The sequence below is a fragment of the Gobio gobio genome (genome assembly GCF_949357685.1).
Source record: "Gobio gobio genome assembly, chromosome: 3".
Taxonomy (NCBI): Eukaryota; Metazoa; Chordata; class Actinopteri; order Cypriniformes; family Gobionidae; genus Gobio; species Gobio gobio.
In genome coordinates, this window is record NC_137099.1 from 54,753,186 (window position 1) to 54,773,821 (window position 20,636).

The 20,636-nt window shown below is 38.4% G+C and overlaps 1 protein-coding gene across 1 annotated transcript; it reads left to right on the forward strand.

Moving 5' to 3' along the window:
* Positions 1 to 673: 673 nt before the first annotated feature.
* tacr3l (tachykinin receptor 3-like) lies at positions 674 to 20,339 on the forward strand. Its single transcript, XM_079812117.1, has 5 exons — positions 674 to 1,174; positions 5,846 to 6,034; positions 6,463 to 6,613; positions 13,070 to 13,266; positions 18,346 to 20,339. The coding sequence occupies exons 1-5, from the start codon at positions 807 to 809 to the stop codon at positions 18,626 to 18,628; spliced, it is 1,188 nt and encodes a 395-aa protein (XP_079668243.1). The 5' UTR covers positions 674 to 806; the 3' UTR covers positions 18,629 to 20,339.
* Positions 20,340 to 20,636: the final 297 nt, after the last annotated feature.

A 20,636-nucleotide genomic window follows, 5' to 3' on the forward strand; every position in this document is an offset into this window, starting at 1 on the left:
TCAATAGCAATGCTAATCGTTACAATAAAACTATATTTGCTTTTATATGCTTATTTCAAGACCCAAACCAATATATAACTTTGTATTTCGATGTCTTGTTAATATGTGAAATTCTATGAGTTTGTTAAGACATTTTTGTTACTTGTCTTTATGGAAACAATATTTCCACTAAAATACTGTATGTAGCTATTTTACTAAAAATACTATTTATAATTTTAGTAAAAATATGGTAACTGGGTACTGACTTTTTTTTTTAGGTAGATAGGGTTAGATGTCACCTTTCTAACCACAGCTGGTTTTACATGGTTTCTAGTAGGACCAAGTTGGTCATTTATGGTCCTTAGAGCCAGTAGACCACCTTTGAACTGGATCCAGCATGACCATATAATTTTTTTTACTTAAATTGCAGGTAACACATATCAATGTATATGTTATGTAAATTCGCTGCTGAAGTGAAATGCAATGCCTCATTTTGTTCAAAGTCATATTTAAAATAGTTTTTTTACACGGAAGGCTGTGGCATCGCAAACCTCATAGCAGTTCCAAATCTATTAAAACTATTCCACTTTTGCATTTCTCTCTATTCATTTGAGCGGCAACATGTGGCACGAGCAGCAGCATCTCCAGACGTCTGTCATATGAGACATGACTGCGCGTCACCGCTATTTTGGACACTTTGGATGGAGTGCAGGAGGATGCGCACGAGGACGCGCCATATTCATACGTGACTCCATAGAGGAATAAATACATGCCTCAGCTCAGACCTCAGACAAACTGTTTAAGAAGGATATCGCAATAAGTTTATCATGGCTGGTCCTCAGAACGGCTCAAACGTAACGCGTAATTTCACGAATCAGTTCGTGCAGCCGCCGTGGCGTGTCGCGGTCTGGTCGGTCGCGTACAGCTCCGTGCTCGCGGTCGCCGTGTTCGGAAACCTCATCGTTATATGGATCATTTTGGCCCATAAACGGATGCGCACCGTTACCAACTATTTCTTGCTCAACCTGGCGTTTTCCGACGCCTCGATGGCCGCGTTCAACACGCTCATTAACTTCATTTACGCCACGCACGGAGAGTGGTACTTTGGAGAGGTGTACTGCAAGTTCCACAACTTCTTTCCCGTGACCGCCGTGTTTGCCAGCATTTACTCCATGACAGCGATTGCAGTCGACAGGTAAGACTGTTTATGATCAATTAGGATGTATTCTGATCATTCGCACACATTTCATTCAGGGATCCCAAGAAAATTGGGATTTTCAGAAGTCAAGGAAACGAGAATCTTTATGAAGTAATCGAAATGTCTTTGTAAATCCTCTACAGTTCCAAATGTTGTTGCGGGTGAGGGTGGGCGGTCGATAGGGATTGCCGTGATGCCATAAAGAACCATTTTTGGTTCCATTTTTTTTTTCTTAGTGTGAAGAACTTTGTTTCCACTATAAAGGACCTTTTGTGGAATGGAAAGGCTCTATAGTAAATGCTAAAGGTTCTTTTTCTATACTGCTCTTTCTGTTTATTCATGTTTCTTCTATCCTTTTGTTAAAAATAACCCGAGCACTGTAAAATACTACTGTATTCAGGTCCAGTCATTCTGTACAAAAACTCTAATTGAATTTATAACATGGAATTATAATAAATGTCTGGGAGAGAGATTGAGATTATGTTATGGGTGCAACAAAAACTGAAATATTTAAGGCTTGAAAATGCTCTAAAGTGAGCTTGTTAGAAGATATGATTATTTAGCATTATTTATTATATAGAAATAGTCAATATATTGTTATTTTCATAATTAAATTACAAAAATGGTAATCAAATCAGTTACATGTCAAGTGTTGAGTAGTTTACAATGATTGGATATTGAATCTTAGAACTAGACAACTCTCAAAAAAATGATTCTTTAAACTTACTTAATTTAATTATGGACAGTGTCCACACAAGCAAATTGCTTTTTATTAACATGAATGGAATTGTTCTAATGTAAACTCCTTGTGTTGGGACAACACAACTGAATGGGGAAGAATCTATGTGAAATAGTAATGTTGAACTAAATCAGGGGAATTGCTTCCCTGTAACTTAAATCGGTTAAGTTAAATGAACATGCACACTCAAAAAAATAACTCATTGGACAAACTCAATTTACCTGAGGGCAGGTTTTCCATCCAATAAATATGTGTAACCCCAACTCATAAAAAACTAATTCATACAATGAAATGTAATTGAGTTGGTCCAACTCAATTTTATCTAATAGTTTAATTGATATTTATATACGCATAACACTACTTTTTTTTCTTGTCAAACTTATATTAAAAAAATTAATTGGAAAATCAATTATAAGCAGTTTCATTCATCATCATACACAATGTATATAATGAATATATAAGAAAAGAGGTTTGACATTAGCATAGATCACTGAGTGCCACTCTTCAGAATAACGGTAACCACAAAATTAAAAAAACATTACAGAAACCTCTCTAAATGTCCAACATAACTGAACATTAAACACTAACATTACTAACAACATCATTCCCTTTACAGAAAAACATATAAATAACACTCTAATCCCTAAATTTACTCTCCTAATGGAGTCCCTTGCAAAGCATGCTGGGAACTGCCCAGTTAGTTATGTCAACACAAATATTTAATGTAGTTTTAACACAACTGAATTAAGTAAACTTCAGTTTTAAAAATATTAGGTTGATTGAACACAATTAAATTAAGTTGTGACAAAATTAGATATGTTTAAGTAAAGTGAACAGAATTTAAATGTGTCACATCTATGAAGGGCTTGAATCATTTATTTGAGTGAACCCAACCAATCTGGTCCATGCATTTTACCTGACATCAGCCTGCTTAGTGTCTTTTTTAAAAGGAGTTTGTATCAAGTAATCATTAAAGACTAGAAAAGTCCAGGGAAAAAGGTGTGAGAACCCTGTGCTCTCAGCACAAAGAGAGGAACAGGTTTTTAAAGACCACCAGTTCATTTACAGAATTATGCAGAGCTGATACAATAATGTGCATAACCTTGTGCAAGCAACATTCATAGCATCCCATTAGTCATGAACGCATCTAACGAGATGAGATCTTTGATACTGATCTGCATGATCCAGAGCATAGGGGGCTTTTCCTTCATTAAAAGATTACACGCTCAGTCTGTGGCTGTGTAGGAGCCAGAGAACATCAGTTCATCTCAACTCTATGTAATCTTTCGGCATGCGCGATTGTTCATGTCCATATGCCTGCTCGCCTTATAGTTCCTATTATCGAAAGGTTATCCAAAGGGTCGTGTGCCATTCAAATAAGTACATTTCATTTCATTTTTTCAAGATGAATTACCCATAAACGTCACAAACAAACGTGCATTTCATTAGAGAGAATTATAATGAAGTCAAACAGCATGAAGCAGGCTTATGTGTTATCTTTTCTTGACTATTTTAAGTTTAAAGTCGTGGAACTGAAGTTGCAAGTCTTTTCTTCCCTGTTGTGATGTATATCCGAGTGAAGCGGCTTCTCGAACAAGAACAAATGTCGGACGGGGCTTGATTTTGTCCACTGGGATTGATTGCATGGTTGTGGTTTGCTATTGGTCGATCTCTTGAGTGACAGGTTGCTCCGCCCTCAGCAGTAAACGCATCATCGGAGAAGAGAAGAGATGAGCTGCAAGAGGGAGGAAGTTATTTTGATTAAAGATTATGAGGCACATTGTGTGCACAGATAGATCATTGAAAATAAATACTGCAATATTCCATAAAAAATATTTTATTGCATGGTAGATTTAAGGCAAGAAACCACAGGTGAATATGGAACATTTTTAACTAACATGTCATCATACTTTCCCAGTTGATTGATTACATTCAGAATTGCAAAGAAAAATATTGTATTACAAGTTTTCAAAAACGTTATGCTTAAGTATGCAAATTACGATTATTTAATGAAACATGCACTCATCTGCATACCTTTCCAGGACATTCTGGTCTCATTTTGTTGACATATAACAGAGGAGATTTTGCGGATTTTGCATACCTCTTTTCATTACTCAGGTTAGACGCCATATTGAATTTAGCACAGATGAAAATGAGTCTGTGAGGGATAGACGTACAGGCTTTACAATGGCACGCACTGTATAAAGGTCCTAGATCACATAATTCTCACAACTCGCAATTTTTGAAGCTTTTTATGGAGTTTTTGCATACCGCAAGTTTATTTTTTTGGAAAAATGTTTGTCAGCTGAACATCAGTTCAGTACAATCCATTGAAAGCACTGTACTTCAGTGCCTTTGAGCCTCGTTTTCATTCCTTTCATTTCATTCCAGACAAAAATTATATATGCCACTACCCTGATTAATGTCTTTAAATCTTAAAATACTGTCAACAGCCAGAAAAAAAACACCATGTTTTAGGAATAAACTTCGAAAATCAGGCAAATATATGAACAAACCACTCTGTAAAAACCTTCAAAATATAGATATAAATCTGAAAAAACTTGTGTATTTAAGTGTTGCTGAAATTGAGATTTCTGACATTTTGAGAAAAGCTATGCAAAAAAAGTGCAATAAAATGATCTCTTTAAATTGTATTTTTCATGTTTTATTTCCGCTAGTCTGAAACAACACATGAAAAGCAAAATAGCCCAAAATCTCAAAATTGACCAATGCATGTAAATTATTATATTTATTAAAATAATTAAATGGATGCAGCCTTATTGGGACAATAAACCCTCCCTATACACCTACCCCTAACCCTAAACACTTTATTATTTAACACACATTATACACTTTCCACTTTTCTAATAATTTATTCATTTTTATTCTGATCTGATATGTGATGGGAAAAGGGAGAAGAGCGAGTTTGGCAAAAGGCGGATTCGAACTCGGTTTGATTTGCGTGAAAACATCACTCTCAAAAAAAGAGTACAAAATTGTACCTTTTAAGGTACAAGTGGCCGTCACTGGGGTGGGACCCTTAAGGGTACGTTTTTGTACCTCTAAGTCAGGAGTAGGTAAGTTCGGTCCTAGAGAGCTGATGTCCTGCAGAGTTTAGCTCCAACCCTACTAAGCCACCACAGTATAAAACTCATGGCTCCCAGCATGCATTGCAGCATTAAGTATGTCACCATTGTTGAGATTCATATGTTGATTCTTGATATTCTTTGATGTATTTAAAAATCAGAATTCAGAATGTCTGATTTGTGGCAAGAAAGTATTGTTGATGAATATTATTTATTCATATTTTTAGTCAGTGACGAGTTTAGTCAAACATTTTTTTTTCATGATAATTTTTGTTCATGGCTTCTTTTGATTTGAACAGATTATGTGCTTTGTTAACAATCTATCAAAAACCACAAACTCACATAAAAAGCCAAGAGTCAAACTGCCCAACTAAATGAAACATTAATCACCATAATGGCGACCAAACTTTTCCAATAAAACATGAACATCTAAACCTCTGTTAATTCTCAATAAGAGCTTCTATAGATGTCTCTCAGGGTTGGAGGCAAACTCTGTAGGACAGTGACTCTCTAGGACTGAACTTGTCTACCCCTGCTCTAAGTAGAGGAAAACAATGGTGTAATTGTACCCTAAAGACCAATTGTGCACCTTTAAAGGTACAGTTAAACATTTTGTTCCCCAAGGAACAAAATTGTACCTCCACTGTGCCTTTTTTTTCTGAGAGTGTTCTGCCACGTGCCTCACCCCTACACTATTGCTGCCTTTAACAAGCATCTTCTGTAATTTTGTCTGGCCCAACCAGACATCAGTGTGCGGAGTTAGTGTAAATAGCTTCTGCTAACAAGGCTGGCTATTTGCACTTAATGTAAATAGACATTGAAATTAATGTTTTTTTTGTGCAGGTACATGGCCATAATTCACCCTCTGAAGCCTCGTCTGTCAGCTACCGCTACAAAAGTGGTGATTCTCTGTATTTGGGCCCTGGCGGTGATTTTGGCTTTCCCGCTCTGTTTCTACTCTACCACGAGAACTATGCCTCGCAGAACCGTCTGCTACGTTGCCTGGCCAAGATCTGCTGAGGACTCGTTCATGTAAGAGATTTATTTTGTTCCAAACAGACGTTCCAAATCAGTCACTAATGAAGTCAATTTCACTCAGGATTCTGCCTTAGAATCCAGATGCATGTTTCCCACAAGATGATGATTTGGCAATGCCTGATTGGCTTTTCTTCTGCTTGATTGTAATTTCTGTACAGCCTGCACTCCACTCCTCAAATATTGGTAAAGCTCTTTCTGGCTTTACATTTCCTGCTGTCTTTACACTAAGTGCCATCTGCCAGTGAGGCGAGAAACACTAAAAACCAAACACATTACCTATTTACCAGGCGTTCTGACTCGCAATCTAAATTTATTGTCTAAATATCCAACCTTGAGCATTAGGTACTTAGTTTTATCATTTGGTGAGCTACATAAAAGCCACTTGTTTTTCTCAACGGCTTCCTGTCCTCTCACCTGTGCAGGTATCATATCATAGTAACGGTGCTGGTGTACATGCTTCCCCTAGTGGTGATGGGTATCACCTACACTATAGTCGGGGTGACGCTTTGGGGAGGAGAGATCCCTGGAGATTCATCGGACAATTATGTTGGACAACTGCGTGCTAAAAGGAAGGTAAGAGGATGTCAAATTTGTTCCACAGTTTTGGTCAAAAGGTCTGAGTTTGGAACTGCATACATTGCACTAGAAGATCAAAACTGAAGCCAGTTCATCATTTACTCATTCCCTCGTGTATTTCCAAACCTGTATTACTTTCTGTCTTCTGCAGAACATAGAAACAAACATATTTTGACGAATGAGTGTTAGTAGACTGCTAACGCTTTATTTTGATCGTCCCCAACAGACATTCTACTGACTATAAGTAACTTTGCAACTGTCATTTTATTCTCCTAACCCTAACCTAACAGTCTACTAATACTATAATGAGAGTTAGGCCCTGTTTACACCTGGTATTAAGATGCATTTTGCTCAATTGGATCACAAGTGGATGATGCTAAATACAGGTGTAAACAGCGTCTAAAACGTTTTGAGCTTGTCCACTTTTGACCACTCCCAGCAACCCGTTCTCACTCATATGTCACTAGGCGTCACTATATCGACGCGCTGAGTGCTCCATTAATTTCAATGAGAAACCTTTGGCGTCATACACAGACGCGTTGGGCATGGGGACGTTATCGTAATGATGATCATATATTGGGTTATGATTTCGTCATTATGACATGTTGGAGTGTGATTCTCAATTTAATCAGCCAGCATAATTTTATTTACCCTATCTAGACGCGTTTTAACATGTTACCCAACCCCATTCCATCCCTAAGCCTACCCATTTGTGTGGTATATAAAACACAGATATAACAGGCAGATGCGACTGCATGCACAATTTAATCAAAAAGTACAAATATTCCGAGGCCAAGCGATTGATTCGTGTGAAGGAAATCCCCAAAAGCGATCAGCGTCTCCATCCGCAGAAGATCATGAACACATTCAATTTCAAATATTACCGCCCGTTACGTCAGTTTTCATAGTGAAATTGCATTGGCTCTCGTATGTCTCGTGACCAATTGCGTCATTACGTCAGCTTTGATTGTAAAATGCCATTGGCTCTCGTGTGTCTTGTGACAGATTGCGTCGTGCTAAAGCATCGTGTGTATTATTTGAATGAGATATGAATGAGTGCGTTAATGGAGCGGCGGGGGATAATCATCTCAGCGATTAAAACATTAAGATCAATTCTGTTCTTTACATAAAGACATCGTGTGACTTCGGAAGACTTGGAATGCAACATGAGTTAATACTTTTATACTGTTTTTGGTCAGTTTTTGCAATAAATAGATGTGACTGTACTTGTATTTGCCTGTTATGTGTTTTATATTGTTTAGGAGTGGGTAGGTTTAGGGTAGGAGTTGGGTTAGCTGCTCCAAAATATAAAAGTAACCTTTAAATATGAATAAAATCATGTCTGCTTTTACAAATGCAAATAATAAAATGTGTCTTGATCTGACGCATTGGGTAAACAACTGAAATGAATGGAGCACTCAGCGCGTCGATATTGTGATGCCTAGGGGTGACTTTAGCGTCTTCGTTGGGACGCTGAAGGCACTTGACCATGCTTCGGATTTTGATGCCTTGGGAGTGAGAATGGGTTGCTTCCAGAGGTAGTTGAAAACACATTTCGTAGTGTAAACGCTCATGTGGTCGAATGTGTTAGAACAGCCACAAAAGAAGCCGCCTTCTCTCCGCCTACTGAGCTAATGCGGAAAAATTATGGGAAAAGCACTAGCCAGACGGAGTTAAACTTTGTCGGCTGAAGACCCAAGTTTGGTTTGAAGATGGAAAACGTACAAAGCTCAATGTTCTCTCACCATTCCTGATTTCTAACACACACTCACAACGTTCGGCTGGTCTCGCGGTTGTAAGAGCAGAAACTAAAGCTGATGCTCTCTGTGCAAAAAATGGTGCTATATTGCACTAAAAGTGGTTCTTTGGCTGGTAATCATAGGGGAACCACTTTAATTGCTGTATAGCACCAAATCTTGGTGCTTCAGTGGTTCTTCACCGGTTCTTTGGGATGACTGAAGGCCACTACATACTCCGCAAGAACAGAGAAAAAATTTCTCGCTCCCAGGGCTGCCCTGGTTTGGGAGTTCTCGCAGCTTGTTCTCGACGCATCGTCTAAGCAGAACTTTTTTCTGGGTGTCCGTGAACTATTGTGTGATTGGTTAGAATTTTAAAGTGGGCGGGGTTAATGCGGAGAAACGGAGACATTCGGCACCTGCTTTTCTCTTGAAGTGTGGAATGTACTGGCCAGAACAAACTTTGTTCTTATTCTTGCCACCTCGAGAAAACGAACAAATTTCTTTGTTCTTGAAGACTATGTACCAAGCTTGAGGTGCTATATAGCACTGCTACCATATACAGAACCTGTTAAGATATGGTGCTATATGGCACCAAAAGTGGTTCCCCTATGATTACGAGACAAGAACCACTTTTCGTGCCATATAGCACCATTTTTTTTAGAGTGATGTTTTCCTGTCATCTTCTTTCGTGTTCATATGTAAATTCTAGGGATGCACAATTTATCGGGCAGCATATCGGTATCGGGCGATTTATGTTGATTTATTATCGGGGCGATAAGAAAATTTGGTCGACATATTAAAGCCGATAAATGTATTATTTCTATCAGCTGAGACACTTCAGATGCGCACTGTTCGCCATGATGATGGTTTTGAATTGCTTGAAATATGATTGAAATCGCTTCAAAAAGACTTTTGTTTTTGTAATCAGGCTCTCAAAAATTATATAAAAATTTGGATTTAGATTTTACGGCCAATATATCGGTTATCAGCTTTCATATATAAAGAATAAATCAGTTATCGGCCAAAAATGTTAATGTCGGTGCATCCCTAGATTGCGTGAGTTTATTTCGTCTTTTAGTTAAAAAAATCTGAAAAAGACCATACGTTTACAGTACATTTAAAACACCAGGTTTAAACGGGAATGTGTTTCCATCGTCTACTTGTGATACGAGCGACCAAAACGCATCTTAATACCAGCTGGAAACAGGGCCTTAGTTGACATGTAGTTGCAAAGTTAGTGGAATGTCTAAAATGGCCTTTCGAAATAAAGTGTAACCAAAATAAGTCTTTTCAAATCTTTCAAAGTGAAATTATTCATGAGATGCATGTTCTCTCTCATATAATCTCTCTGTCCTCAGAAGGACTGTCCGAATGAGGGCAGTTTTTAAAAAATGAACCCATGCATTTGAAACCATAGGAATTAATCTATGTATTTATTGTTACCTGTACTGGGTATCTCGCTGTATTGTTATATCCATTTGAGATTTTTCCTCAGATTAAGGTCATGTCTGGTTTATCTCGCCGGTCAGATCTGGGCTTTTTGTGAGCCGCAGCGTTCAGACACACGCTTGCATACTCTCAGGGATAAATCTGGGACAATTCATCTCGTATTGTGCAAAAATGGTTCGTATTAATGACTCTGATCTTTCTATGTAATCCAGTAGTTTTGTTTCTGATGCTGAGATTATGGAAACGTTTCAGAGACAGCCATAGGATTATGTTGGATTAAAGCACTTGTTAACTCACCTTTACTCAACCTCGCTTCCCAAAGCCCATTCATTCTTGTGCTGATTGGCTGGAACGTAATGGAAAGGATTCCAGTATTTTCGCAGGGCGTGTGAACTCTTTCTCAGACTCTTGATGGGGGGAAAAGTTTAAAAGCATAAAAATTTGCACAGATTATGAGCATTTTTCTATATTTCTTCCCTAAAAGGAAATGGATAGTTTTTATTTAGCAATGCCTTTGCAAAACACTCTAGAAACCACCCAAAACACACTATACATATCAATGTACAAACAATCAAAACACCCTAGAAATCTCTTGTGGAAGCAAGGCATATGATTTATAAAGTTATAAATATGGATAGTTTTCTTTATACATAAATGCAGAAGGCCTTTATTAATCCACCAGAGTCATATGGCGTACTTTTATGATGGATGGATGCACTTTTTTGGGCTTCAAAATCTCAGTTACCATTCACTCCCATTAAAAGCTGGGAAGAGCCAGGATTTTTCCTTATATAAAGAAGAAAGTCATATACACCTAGGATGGCTTTTGGGTGAGTAAATCATGGGATAACTTTCATTTTTGGGTGAACCAAGTCATTGTCTGGTCTTGTTTGTGCATAGCATATGTTTCATTTGTGTTTGTTGTTATTGCTTTGCCTGTCAATAATCAATTTATATTTGAGTCTACTTCGCCTACCTTCTTCATCCCTGGGATAAAACGTGACAGATTCTTTGATGAATATAACAGTTTTTTTCATAATTGATTTTGATAAACCAAGCAAAACTGCAGAAAGTGTGGACAAATGGGGGAAAAGATTTGAGTGACCTTGTAGATGATGACAGAATTTCTATATAAAGAAAGCAATCTACAGTAGGTGTGACTCAAATGTGCACTTATGATAAATGGGTCAGTTTTTACAAAAGTTAGATCTAATACTCTGTAAAACTCTGTAGTTTCAGCTTTCATGAATGTCATGGATGGTGTTGTAATAATAGGGTGAGAAAATCAGCATGGAGTAGAAAATTATCTGTAGCCTCCTGACAGGTCATGTTCACCTGCTCTGCTGAAAGACATTGTGCTTTCACACTGATTGAAAACCATTTATATGCTTCCTTTGAAACCTTAATAAACGTTAGCTATCCAAACTGGCATAAAAAGGGCAGGTTCTCCGACACTTCTGCCATCGTGTCTGCTGGTAGGGTTACATCATACCTAACCTTTCTCTGCTTTGTGTAACTGTCCATCAGCAATTATTCGCAAGGCTCCACAGCGTCCCATTACTCATTACTACAGTGGGGTCTCTTCAGGGTACAAGACTCTTGTCGCCTTTTTACAGACAAGGTGCAAATGAAAGTGTTCATTGATTGATGACGGACGGCGTTTCATTGTCTTTTCCAACAGGTCCGTGTCAAATTATGCGCAAATTAATGAGTGTATTTTCAAAGGTTGTTACACACTAAAGCGAGCAGAAGACCCTGGGTCTTGGAGAATGAAGGATGGCTGTTGTTTTTGAAAGCGATGAATAAATGGCTGGACAATTTTAACATTAACAATGGAGGTGCCAGTTTCGTTGGCGGTGCAAAGTGTTTTGTTTTAATAAACAAATGGGAAAGATATGAATTGCAGGAGAGGGTATTTAAAAGATATGTATAATGTTACAAAATACTTTCTATTCAACTTATTCTTTTAAACTATTTCTATCAAAGAATCCTCCAAAAAAATGTATCATGGTGTCCACAAAAATATGAAGCAGCACAACTGTTTTCAACATTGATAATAATCATAAATATTTCTTGAGCATCATATCATCATGATTTCTGAAGGATCATGTGACACTGAAGACTGGAGTAATGATGCTGAAAATTCAGCTTTGATCACAGGAATACATCACATTTGACAATATATTCACATAGAAAACACTGTAAAAAAATATTGTTGGTTTAACTTAAAAAAGTAAGTAACCTGGTTACCTTAAAATGCTGAGTTCATTGAAATTTAAAATTTGAGTTAATACAATGAAGGAAATTGGTTTTATAAATAGAAACTCAAAATATTATTGTATCTGAACCACATAAATAAATAAAACAAATCATGAAAATAGCACAATTTGGAATGTTTCACTGCATTATTACAAATAAAACACACAATTATGCAATATGCTTACAACATCTTTTAATAATATTTGAATAAAGGGCGATGTCGATTCTCAAATGTTCATTGTATTAACTAAAATTTTTAATTTCAATGAACCAGGTAACTGTTTTTTTTTTACAGTGCAGTTATTTTCAATTGTAATAATATTTCACAATATTTCTGTATTTTGATCAAATAAATGCAGCCTTGGTGAGCAGAACATTAAAATAATAACCCCAACTTTTGAATGGTAGTGCATATGCAGACAACACTGCTGAGCAAATAGATTTTCAATATCATAAACAGTGCTTTAAACAACAAAAACTGAGACTGGTAGCTTCACATATTGGTCATATTCCGGTGTATAATGTGCTGTAACAAGGGCCAGATGCTGCTCGGCAGAAGTCCGGCTGTGTGAGATGTGAGACTGTTCAGTATAACAAGAACAAATGGACACCATAACAATATGCTCCATTCTGACATTGCTCTTTGGTGGCATTTACATATGAATTATGCAATTATAAACTACTTTTCGGCACACTGCAATTTCTGCTCTAAATTAAACTTGACTCACACGCCTGTTGACCGGTGTGGAAGCTTTCAGTGTGGTGCCAAATCACTATCAGTCACATTTCTTGTAGTCATTCATTATCTGTTTTCAGGTTGGAGTTTTTGTTCACTGAACAATGGCAGCAGATGGCTTTGAGTCGGCAGATGGAGTTCTTACACGAGCTGAGCCGTGACTTTCCCTGATGCTGTTTTGTTCCAGGACACGAGAAGCCAAAAAAACTCATGTTTTGCGTGCATATGCTTCTTGTTGTGACTTATTAATAATTTTCTCTCTCTCCTCAGGTGGTGAAGATGATGATCGTGGTGGTGGTGACCTTTGCCCTCTGCTGGTTGCCCTATCACATCTATTTCATCGTGACGGGCCTGAATAAGCGGCTGAACAAGTGGAAGTCCATCCAGCAGGTCTATCTGTCTGTGTTGTGGCTGGCCATGAGCTCCACCATGTACAACCCCATTATTTACTGCTGTCTGAACGGCAGGTAATCAAACACTCATGTACAATTATAAAGTGAGGGTACAAAATTAACTCTGTCACATCTGCCAATGCAGAAAATGTATAAAAATGTCTGGCTATAGAGGCTTCTCACCTGCCAAATAAAATTGTATTTTAATTTTCAATATATAAAAAAAAATGTCTATTAAAGATGCTGTTTGGATTTAAACAGGCAAATGCTTAAAGGGATAGTTCACCCAAAAATGAAAATTAGCCCATGATTTACTCACCCTCAAGTCATCCGAGGTGTAAATGACATTCTTCTTTCAGACGAATAAAATCTGAGTTATATTAATAATAATGTACTGGCTCTTCCAAGCATTATAGTGGCAGTAATAGTTGCTCTGTTTTTGTAGTCCATAAAAAATGCATTTGTCCGTCAAATAACGTGCTCCACGGTGTTAATAAAGGCCTTCTGAAGCAAATCGATGCGTTTGTGTAAGAAAAATATCCATATTTATTTAATTTTTTTCTATGGCTCTGCATTCAGCCATCCCCGCGCCATCACTTCAGGCGAATAAGGTCAAAATACATGCAAAATACTGCCGTGATCATAGATATACCTACATAGATTGGTCAAATGAGGCATCTACGTATATATATCTTTGATCGCGCTAGTAATTTCACCTTATTTGCCGGAAGTTATGGAGCTGGGAATACTAGATGACATTTGTCTGATAAAAGAGGTAAAAAAATAACTGTTGGGTTTCTCACAGAAACCGATCGTTTCGTGTCTTAAAGAGCACCTATCATGGCATTTAAAATGTTCCAAATATTGTTTTAGAAATCCCCAACAACAGTTTTGCATGCATGCAATGACAAAAAAGACTTTAGTTTTCTAATAATATGCATTTATTTTTACCTGTTTTGACAGCGATTCTCAAATGATTCCTTTAGTGATTCACTTTTCAAAACCCCGCCTTTACGTGACGCTAATCTGCGGTGATTGGTCCGATGACCCAGTCAGTTGTGATTGGTTTAGTCTGTGCAGATATTTTCGGAAACGGAACGCCCATCAAAGTCTTATAGTGACAGTAATTTGTTAATATGTGTCAGGAGTTATGAATATGAAAACCGCGTCTGTACCGTTTGATTGTAATATGAGCCTCAGCTGATCTCATTCATAAAAAAACTCCTCTATTCTCCTCACGAAGACTCGCGACAAATCAACATCCCTCAGGGCTTTTAGTTCAAAAGTGTGCAGATGAGGAGACATATTGATAGATTCTCATATGTCTGTGTCAAATTTCTAAACAGAGGAGTATTTTTTATTCAATACTTCCTCAAAATGCGCAGATATAGCCTAATCATGAGCGATTGAGTCTCTTATGTGTTGTTTTCAATTCATCCTGGCAGCCGGAGGGCGCTCTGTGCACATGTAGTCCATGTACAGACAGACGAAGAAGATACCATGTGCCATAATAGAAGTCCATAATAAAAGCTTCCTGAGATCGCGAAACATACATTTGATGACTAATAAACACTCAATCGCGACGATGTATGGTTTGTCTTCAAGCCACTTAGTCTTCAAATGCTCATCCTTGGGCAGATGAAAAAAGTTTGCTTTTGAGTGGCACTTCAGAACACAGCTTTCTCGTCGCCATGATGTTTTCTAGTTTTCACTGGCGTCTTGGAGCGCAATAAGTGGGCGTATCGTATTCAAATAACTTGACAAGTTGACGTCATCTAGTCAGAGAAAAAGCTTCGGTCTTCTAACGATTCTTAAAAATGACTCAGAGTCGACTCTTACTTTTGAAAGAAAATAACTATATATACGGTGCACTGTCATATTTCAAACTATGCAGGATGTTTTTGTTCACTTAGATCTATGTTACACACTACATGAAAGGTACATTTCGAAATTCCATGATAGGTGCTCTTTAAGACATCAATGTGTCGCCACGAGCCGCATGGTTTAATATGGATTCGTATGTCTATGTGTTTTTACTCTCATACTCTAAAATATCCCCATTGACATGCATTATACGACTTTCACACTGCAACGGTTGGAGTTAAAAATCTTCATTTATGTTCTACTGAAGAAACAAACACCTACATCTTGGATGCCCTGGGGGTAAGCAGATAATCATAAAAATGTTGTTTTTGGGTGAACACAAATGTGTTCCTTTAAGATCATTAATGCAGTGATTTCTATGTCTCTAGCATGTTATATGTTTGGCAACAGTTCTTACAACCCTAATTGATGGAGTGTGTAGCGTTTAATTTCTTTAACTCTTTCCCCGCCAGCGTTTTTTTTATTTTAAGTTTCCAGCCACCACCAGGGTTTTTGATCATTTTCACAAAAATGTAATGGCCCATAGAATATTTTGTTGTATGAATATCTGAGCATGCCAGATATCAAAAGAAAGAGCTGACCCTCTTCTTTTAAACAAAAGTTTATTCTAGCTTTATGCATTCCTATTTTATCAACACTTAAATATAGGTAAGTTTCATAAAAAAAGCAACATTTTGAACAAAAAGCTGAGAAAATCACATTTTTGTCAAAGACTACATCCAGACCAGATTCAGAGCGATGATCAAGCACAGATGGAGTAGATCGAGTCCATCAATGCCGCTAATGCTTACACAGTCCTAGAGCTCGCCCTGGGTCCACATTTCATTCAGTAACATTAGGCAGTTTTGATTTATATGCTGTTTAAAGTTGATGATCACGTTATTTTACATATGCATCTGCTTACATACGATCACTTGTTTTTTGCATCTTCCTCGTCTGTGTTTCGATCAGGAGATTATGTACTCATTCAGAAGGTGCGTAATAGAGCCCCGTAGCGTACAACAGTGAAAACACGGAAAATTCTGTGTTTGGCGGGGAAAGTGTTAACAACTATGTAGGAGGACACATCATGGCCATATACAATAAATGTTATTTCCATCAAGAGGTGCATCAGTTTTTGGTCCAGATCTTGTATTGTCAATGCAAGAGTCCAGCTCTCTGTAAAGTCTCCTCCAGCACATCCCAAAGCCTTTCAGAGAATTTAAGGTCTGGACTCAGAGGAGCTGATTCATGTGCGAATATGATTCATCATGCTCCCTCACAACCATTCTTTCACAGTTTGATCCTGAAATATGGCCATCATGCATCTTCCTACATGGTTGTTTAATAATTTGTAATTAATTAATTTGTTACATTTATATAGCGCTTTCCTAGGCACTCAAAGCGCTTTACATATAGAAGGGGGAATCTCCTCAACCACCACCAATGTGCAGCATCCACCTGGATGATGCGACGGCAGCCATATTGCGCCAGAACGCCCACCACACACCAGCTGATTGGTGGAGAGGAGACAGAGTGATGAAGCCAATCTGTATATGGGTATGATAAGGAGGCCATGATGGAGAGGGGCCAATGGGCAAATTTGGCCAGGATGCCGGGGTTACACCCCTACTCTTTTATCGAAGGACATCCTGGGATTTTTAATGACCACAGAGAGTCAGGACCTCGGTTTAACATCTCATCCGAAGGACGGGTTTAAGAAATGAAAAGCTACACACTCCATCAATTAGGGTTAGAAGAACTGTCGCCAAACATATAACATGCTAGAAACATAATAATCCCTGCAATAATGATCCAATCATAGACTCTTAAGCATTTGCCTATTTATATCCAAACAGCAACTTTTGTGTGTGTGTGTATATATACAGGCGTTGGACAATGAATCTGAACCACCTGGTTTTAGACCACAATGGTGTATGGCCTCCTTTTGCAGCCAATACAGTATCAATTTGTCTTGGGAATGACAGATACAAATCCTTCACAGTGGCCAGAGGGATTTTGAGCAATTCTTCCAGAACGGTGAACGGGTCACTTTGTGATACTGGTGGAGGAATACCTTTTCTGACTCACTCCTCAAAATTCCCCACTGTGGCTCAAAAATATATAGATTTGGTGACTGTTCAACTTCAATTTCATTTTCATCAAACCACTCTTACAAGCTGTGTATATTGGTGCATTATCATGCTGATACACGGAACTCCTTCAGGGTACAATGTTTGAACTTTAGGTGCATATGGTCCTCCAGAATGCACAGTAGGGAATGCCATGATATTGCAGCCCAAATCATCACTGATGCTGTGCTTCACTCTGGACACGCAACAGTCCCCAACAGGACTTCACCGTAACTCCCATGGATGTGGGAAAGACAGTGAAGGTGGACTCATCAGAGAACAATGCATGTTTCAAATTGTCCACAGCCCAAGATTTGCACTGTTGGCACCACTGAAACCGACATTTGGCATTTTGGCTGAAGCATGAAAATTTACTCTGTGGAGTCAACAGTGGGCATGTGAGCATCAGAACTGGACCACGGAGCAATGGAAGAAGGTGGCCTGCTCTGATGAACCACGTTTTCTCTTACATCACGTGGATGGCCGGGTGTGTGTGACGCTTACCTGGGGAGCACATGGCACCAGGTGCACTATGGGAAGAGGCGAGTCGGCGGAGGCAGTGATGCTTTGGGCAATGTACTGCTGGGAAACCTTGGGTCCTGCCATCCATGTGGATGTTACTTTGACACGTACCACCTACCTAAGCATTGTTGCAGACCATGTTCACCCTTTCATGGAAACGGTATTCCCTGGTGGCTGTGGCTCTTTCAGCAGATAATGCGCCTGACACAAAGCAAAAATGGTTCAGGAATGGTTTGAGGAGCACAACGAGTTTGAGGTGTTGACTTAGCCTCCAAATTCCCCAGATCTCAATCCAGTCAAGCATCTGTGGGATGTGCTGAACAAACAAGTCCGATCCATGGAGGCCCCACCTCACAACTTACAGGACTTAAAGGATCTACTGCTAACATCTTTGGTGCCAGATACCACAGCACACCTTCAGGGGTCTAGTGTAGTCCATGCCTCGAAGGGTAAGGGCTGTTCGGGCAGCAAAAGGGGGGCCAACATAATATTAGGATTATCGGTGTATATATATACACAGAAAAATATTATGAAGTATATATACTATATAGTGAAAATATTATTAATTATAATACTTATATTAATATCATTAATGATATTAATTTCAATAAGAAAATAATTTTTTCCAAACCTCCAGGTTTAGGGCCGGCTTCAAAAGGGCCTTCAGGTGGTGTCCCTTCATCCATGTATCTAGCTACGATGAGCTAGAGCTCCGTCCCACTCGTCTCCATCCACGAAACCAGAGCAGCATGTGCACCCTGTCGCGGATCGACACCAGCGTCCACGGAGACGACCCCCGGCGCAGCAACCGAAAGAGCACCAAGTCCCAGTGTCAGGTCGAGGTCAAAGACGAAAACACAGCAGCTACTAAACTCTGTCTTCAAAGAGAGCCAATGTTTGCAAGCGAGCAGCTCAGCTGAAGGGCCCGTGATAATCATACTTTCAATCATCTGCAGCATGATGAAGTAACACTGCCTCCAAGTGGAGAATTTTGAACGTTTTCAGTGTAGTCTAGTTTACTACTCAGTGCATGCTGCCTAGAAGCCTATATACTGCATACTGCCTTCTAATTTATTTTAAATAGAACATGACATAGTACACATTATGCAATGATAAGCATTTAAAACATAAAAAGTAGCCTGCTACACTACAGGTTCATAACCTCATGACTTTGAATGATCATCCTGGAAATAAAGCTGTTATTTGCTCAATTTGATAATGCTTAAATTATGCTAAAATTCATTCAGTAGATCTCAGTAGAAATGAACAGTCAAATCAAGCATACATAGCTCAGTGTGCTCTTTTGTATTCTGCACATTTTGATCTTAAAGGTGCACTATGTAACTTTTCGGTCCGCTAGAGGTCGCCTGTTCAAAACAAAGGCGTAGTTTGATGACGCCACGTTTGAGCGCAGAAACTTGGGACATGTGGTCTTCACCTCACAGCCGGTGGAAAAGAATCGGAATAGGACTCGGGCAGAAATCCTGTTGATGGATGTGATTATTAACGTTACTGTAGTATGAAGAAGAGCAGGACCGAGTGTTGTGGAGCTGAGCAAGGCCGCTGGAGCGAGTGTTAATGAGATGAGTGAACACACGCCTCGCGAGCAGCGGGACTTTTATTATGGCACAGTCATCTGCACCATTTCCGCTTTTCCGGTCATGAGTATGAGGTAACGCAGCTCTGTTTATCATATTAGACACATCTGAGTGTGTTGATAATGATGTTATGATGTTACTCTGTGCGTTCGCTCGGTGGCTGCTATGACACTTGTTCACACTGCAGTGAGAGTAAAGCGTTTCTGCTAAATAACACCGGAAACCGAGGATAACGCAGATATGATGTAATTGACAGGCGACTCCCTCACACGTGGTTAAAAGAGCAATTTTCTCACGAGTTACAAATAGTTGGAAACATTTGGGATATTGTAAGTACTCAATTTAGAAAAATATATAACACTGGCCTAGTGGTTTTTGGATATTAACTGAAAAAATAAAAGTTACATAGTGCACCTTTAATATTACATGCATATATAGAAATAATATTGTGCATACTGAACATAGCCCACACTTCTCTCTTTGTATTGAAGTGTTTCTCATATGTCTGATCTGAGAGACTGACTGCAAAAGTGTAACTGAATGTAAAACGAACCAACAACAAAAAAAATAACTTTGAGCCAGGTTACATGATAAATCAGATGAAGCAAAGTCAGAAAATAAGTTAAATGACTTTAAATAATGTGTATAACCTATGCTGCATCTGAGTGACAGAAATAATTTGTGAATTTCATAAAACCATTCTCACATTGGTGCACAAAACTCTGCCCATGTTTTGTGAACAAGGTCCAATGAATGTAAATAACAGAGTTTATGTCTTGTTCACGTTGGATTTATAATATATGTGCTATATATTTATGATGTAGTGTTTACACCACTGATAATGTGCTAACGCTTTGTATTGTAAATAATGTGCAAAGTTATCTTTTTATTGGACTACCTAAATATAGTATATATACTCCTGCTTTGTTGTAATGATTTGATCTAAACTAATATCGCATGTATGAGCCCATGTTATTTGATGTTGATTGTGAACAACAAAAGATGTATTAAAGTGAACAACAGAAATGATGACAACATTCTTTGGTGGAATCGTGTTCTTTGAGAAAAGCAACATTTTACTTCTTCAAAACAATGAAATGGCCGACCATGACGGCTGATTTGAAGCTTCGGCCAACAAACTCTACCTGACAAAATGGTAAGATAGTCATTGTTAAGTAGAAATAAATGTATTAGAAGTATGAAGAATTACCAGTGTGTTATCATTAGATATTTCATGTGTGGGCTCAGGCTAAACGATAGCACTTGCAATGCAGGTTCTTTTGTTGCTCTTGAATATGCACCGCGCATGTTGTTTTTGTTATGTGTAGGT

Coding starts and splice junctions, on each gene's coding strand:
- tacr3l (XM_079812117.1), top strand. CDS start 807: ATGGCTGGTCCTCAGAACGGCTCAAACGTAACGCGTAATTTCACGAAT. Junction 1,175..5,845: donor ACAGCGATTGCAGTCGACAG/GTAAGACTGTTT, acceptor TTTTTTGTGCAG/GTACATGGCCATAATTCACC. Junction 6,035..6,462: donor TCTGCTGAGGACTCGTTCAT/GTAAGAGATTTA, acceptor TCACCTGTGCAG/GTATCATATCATAGTAACGG.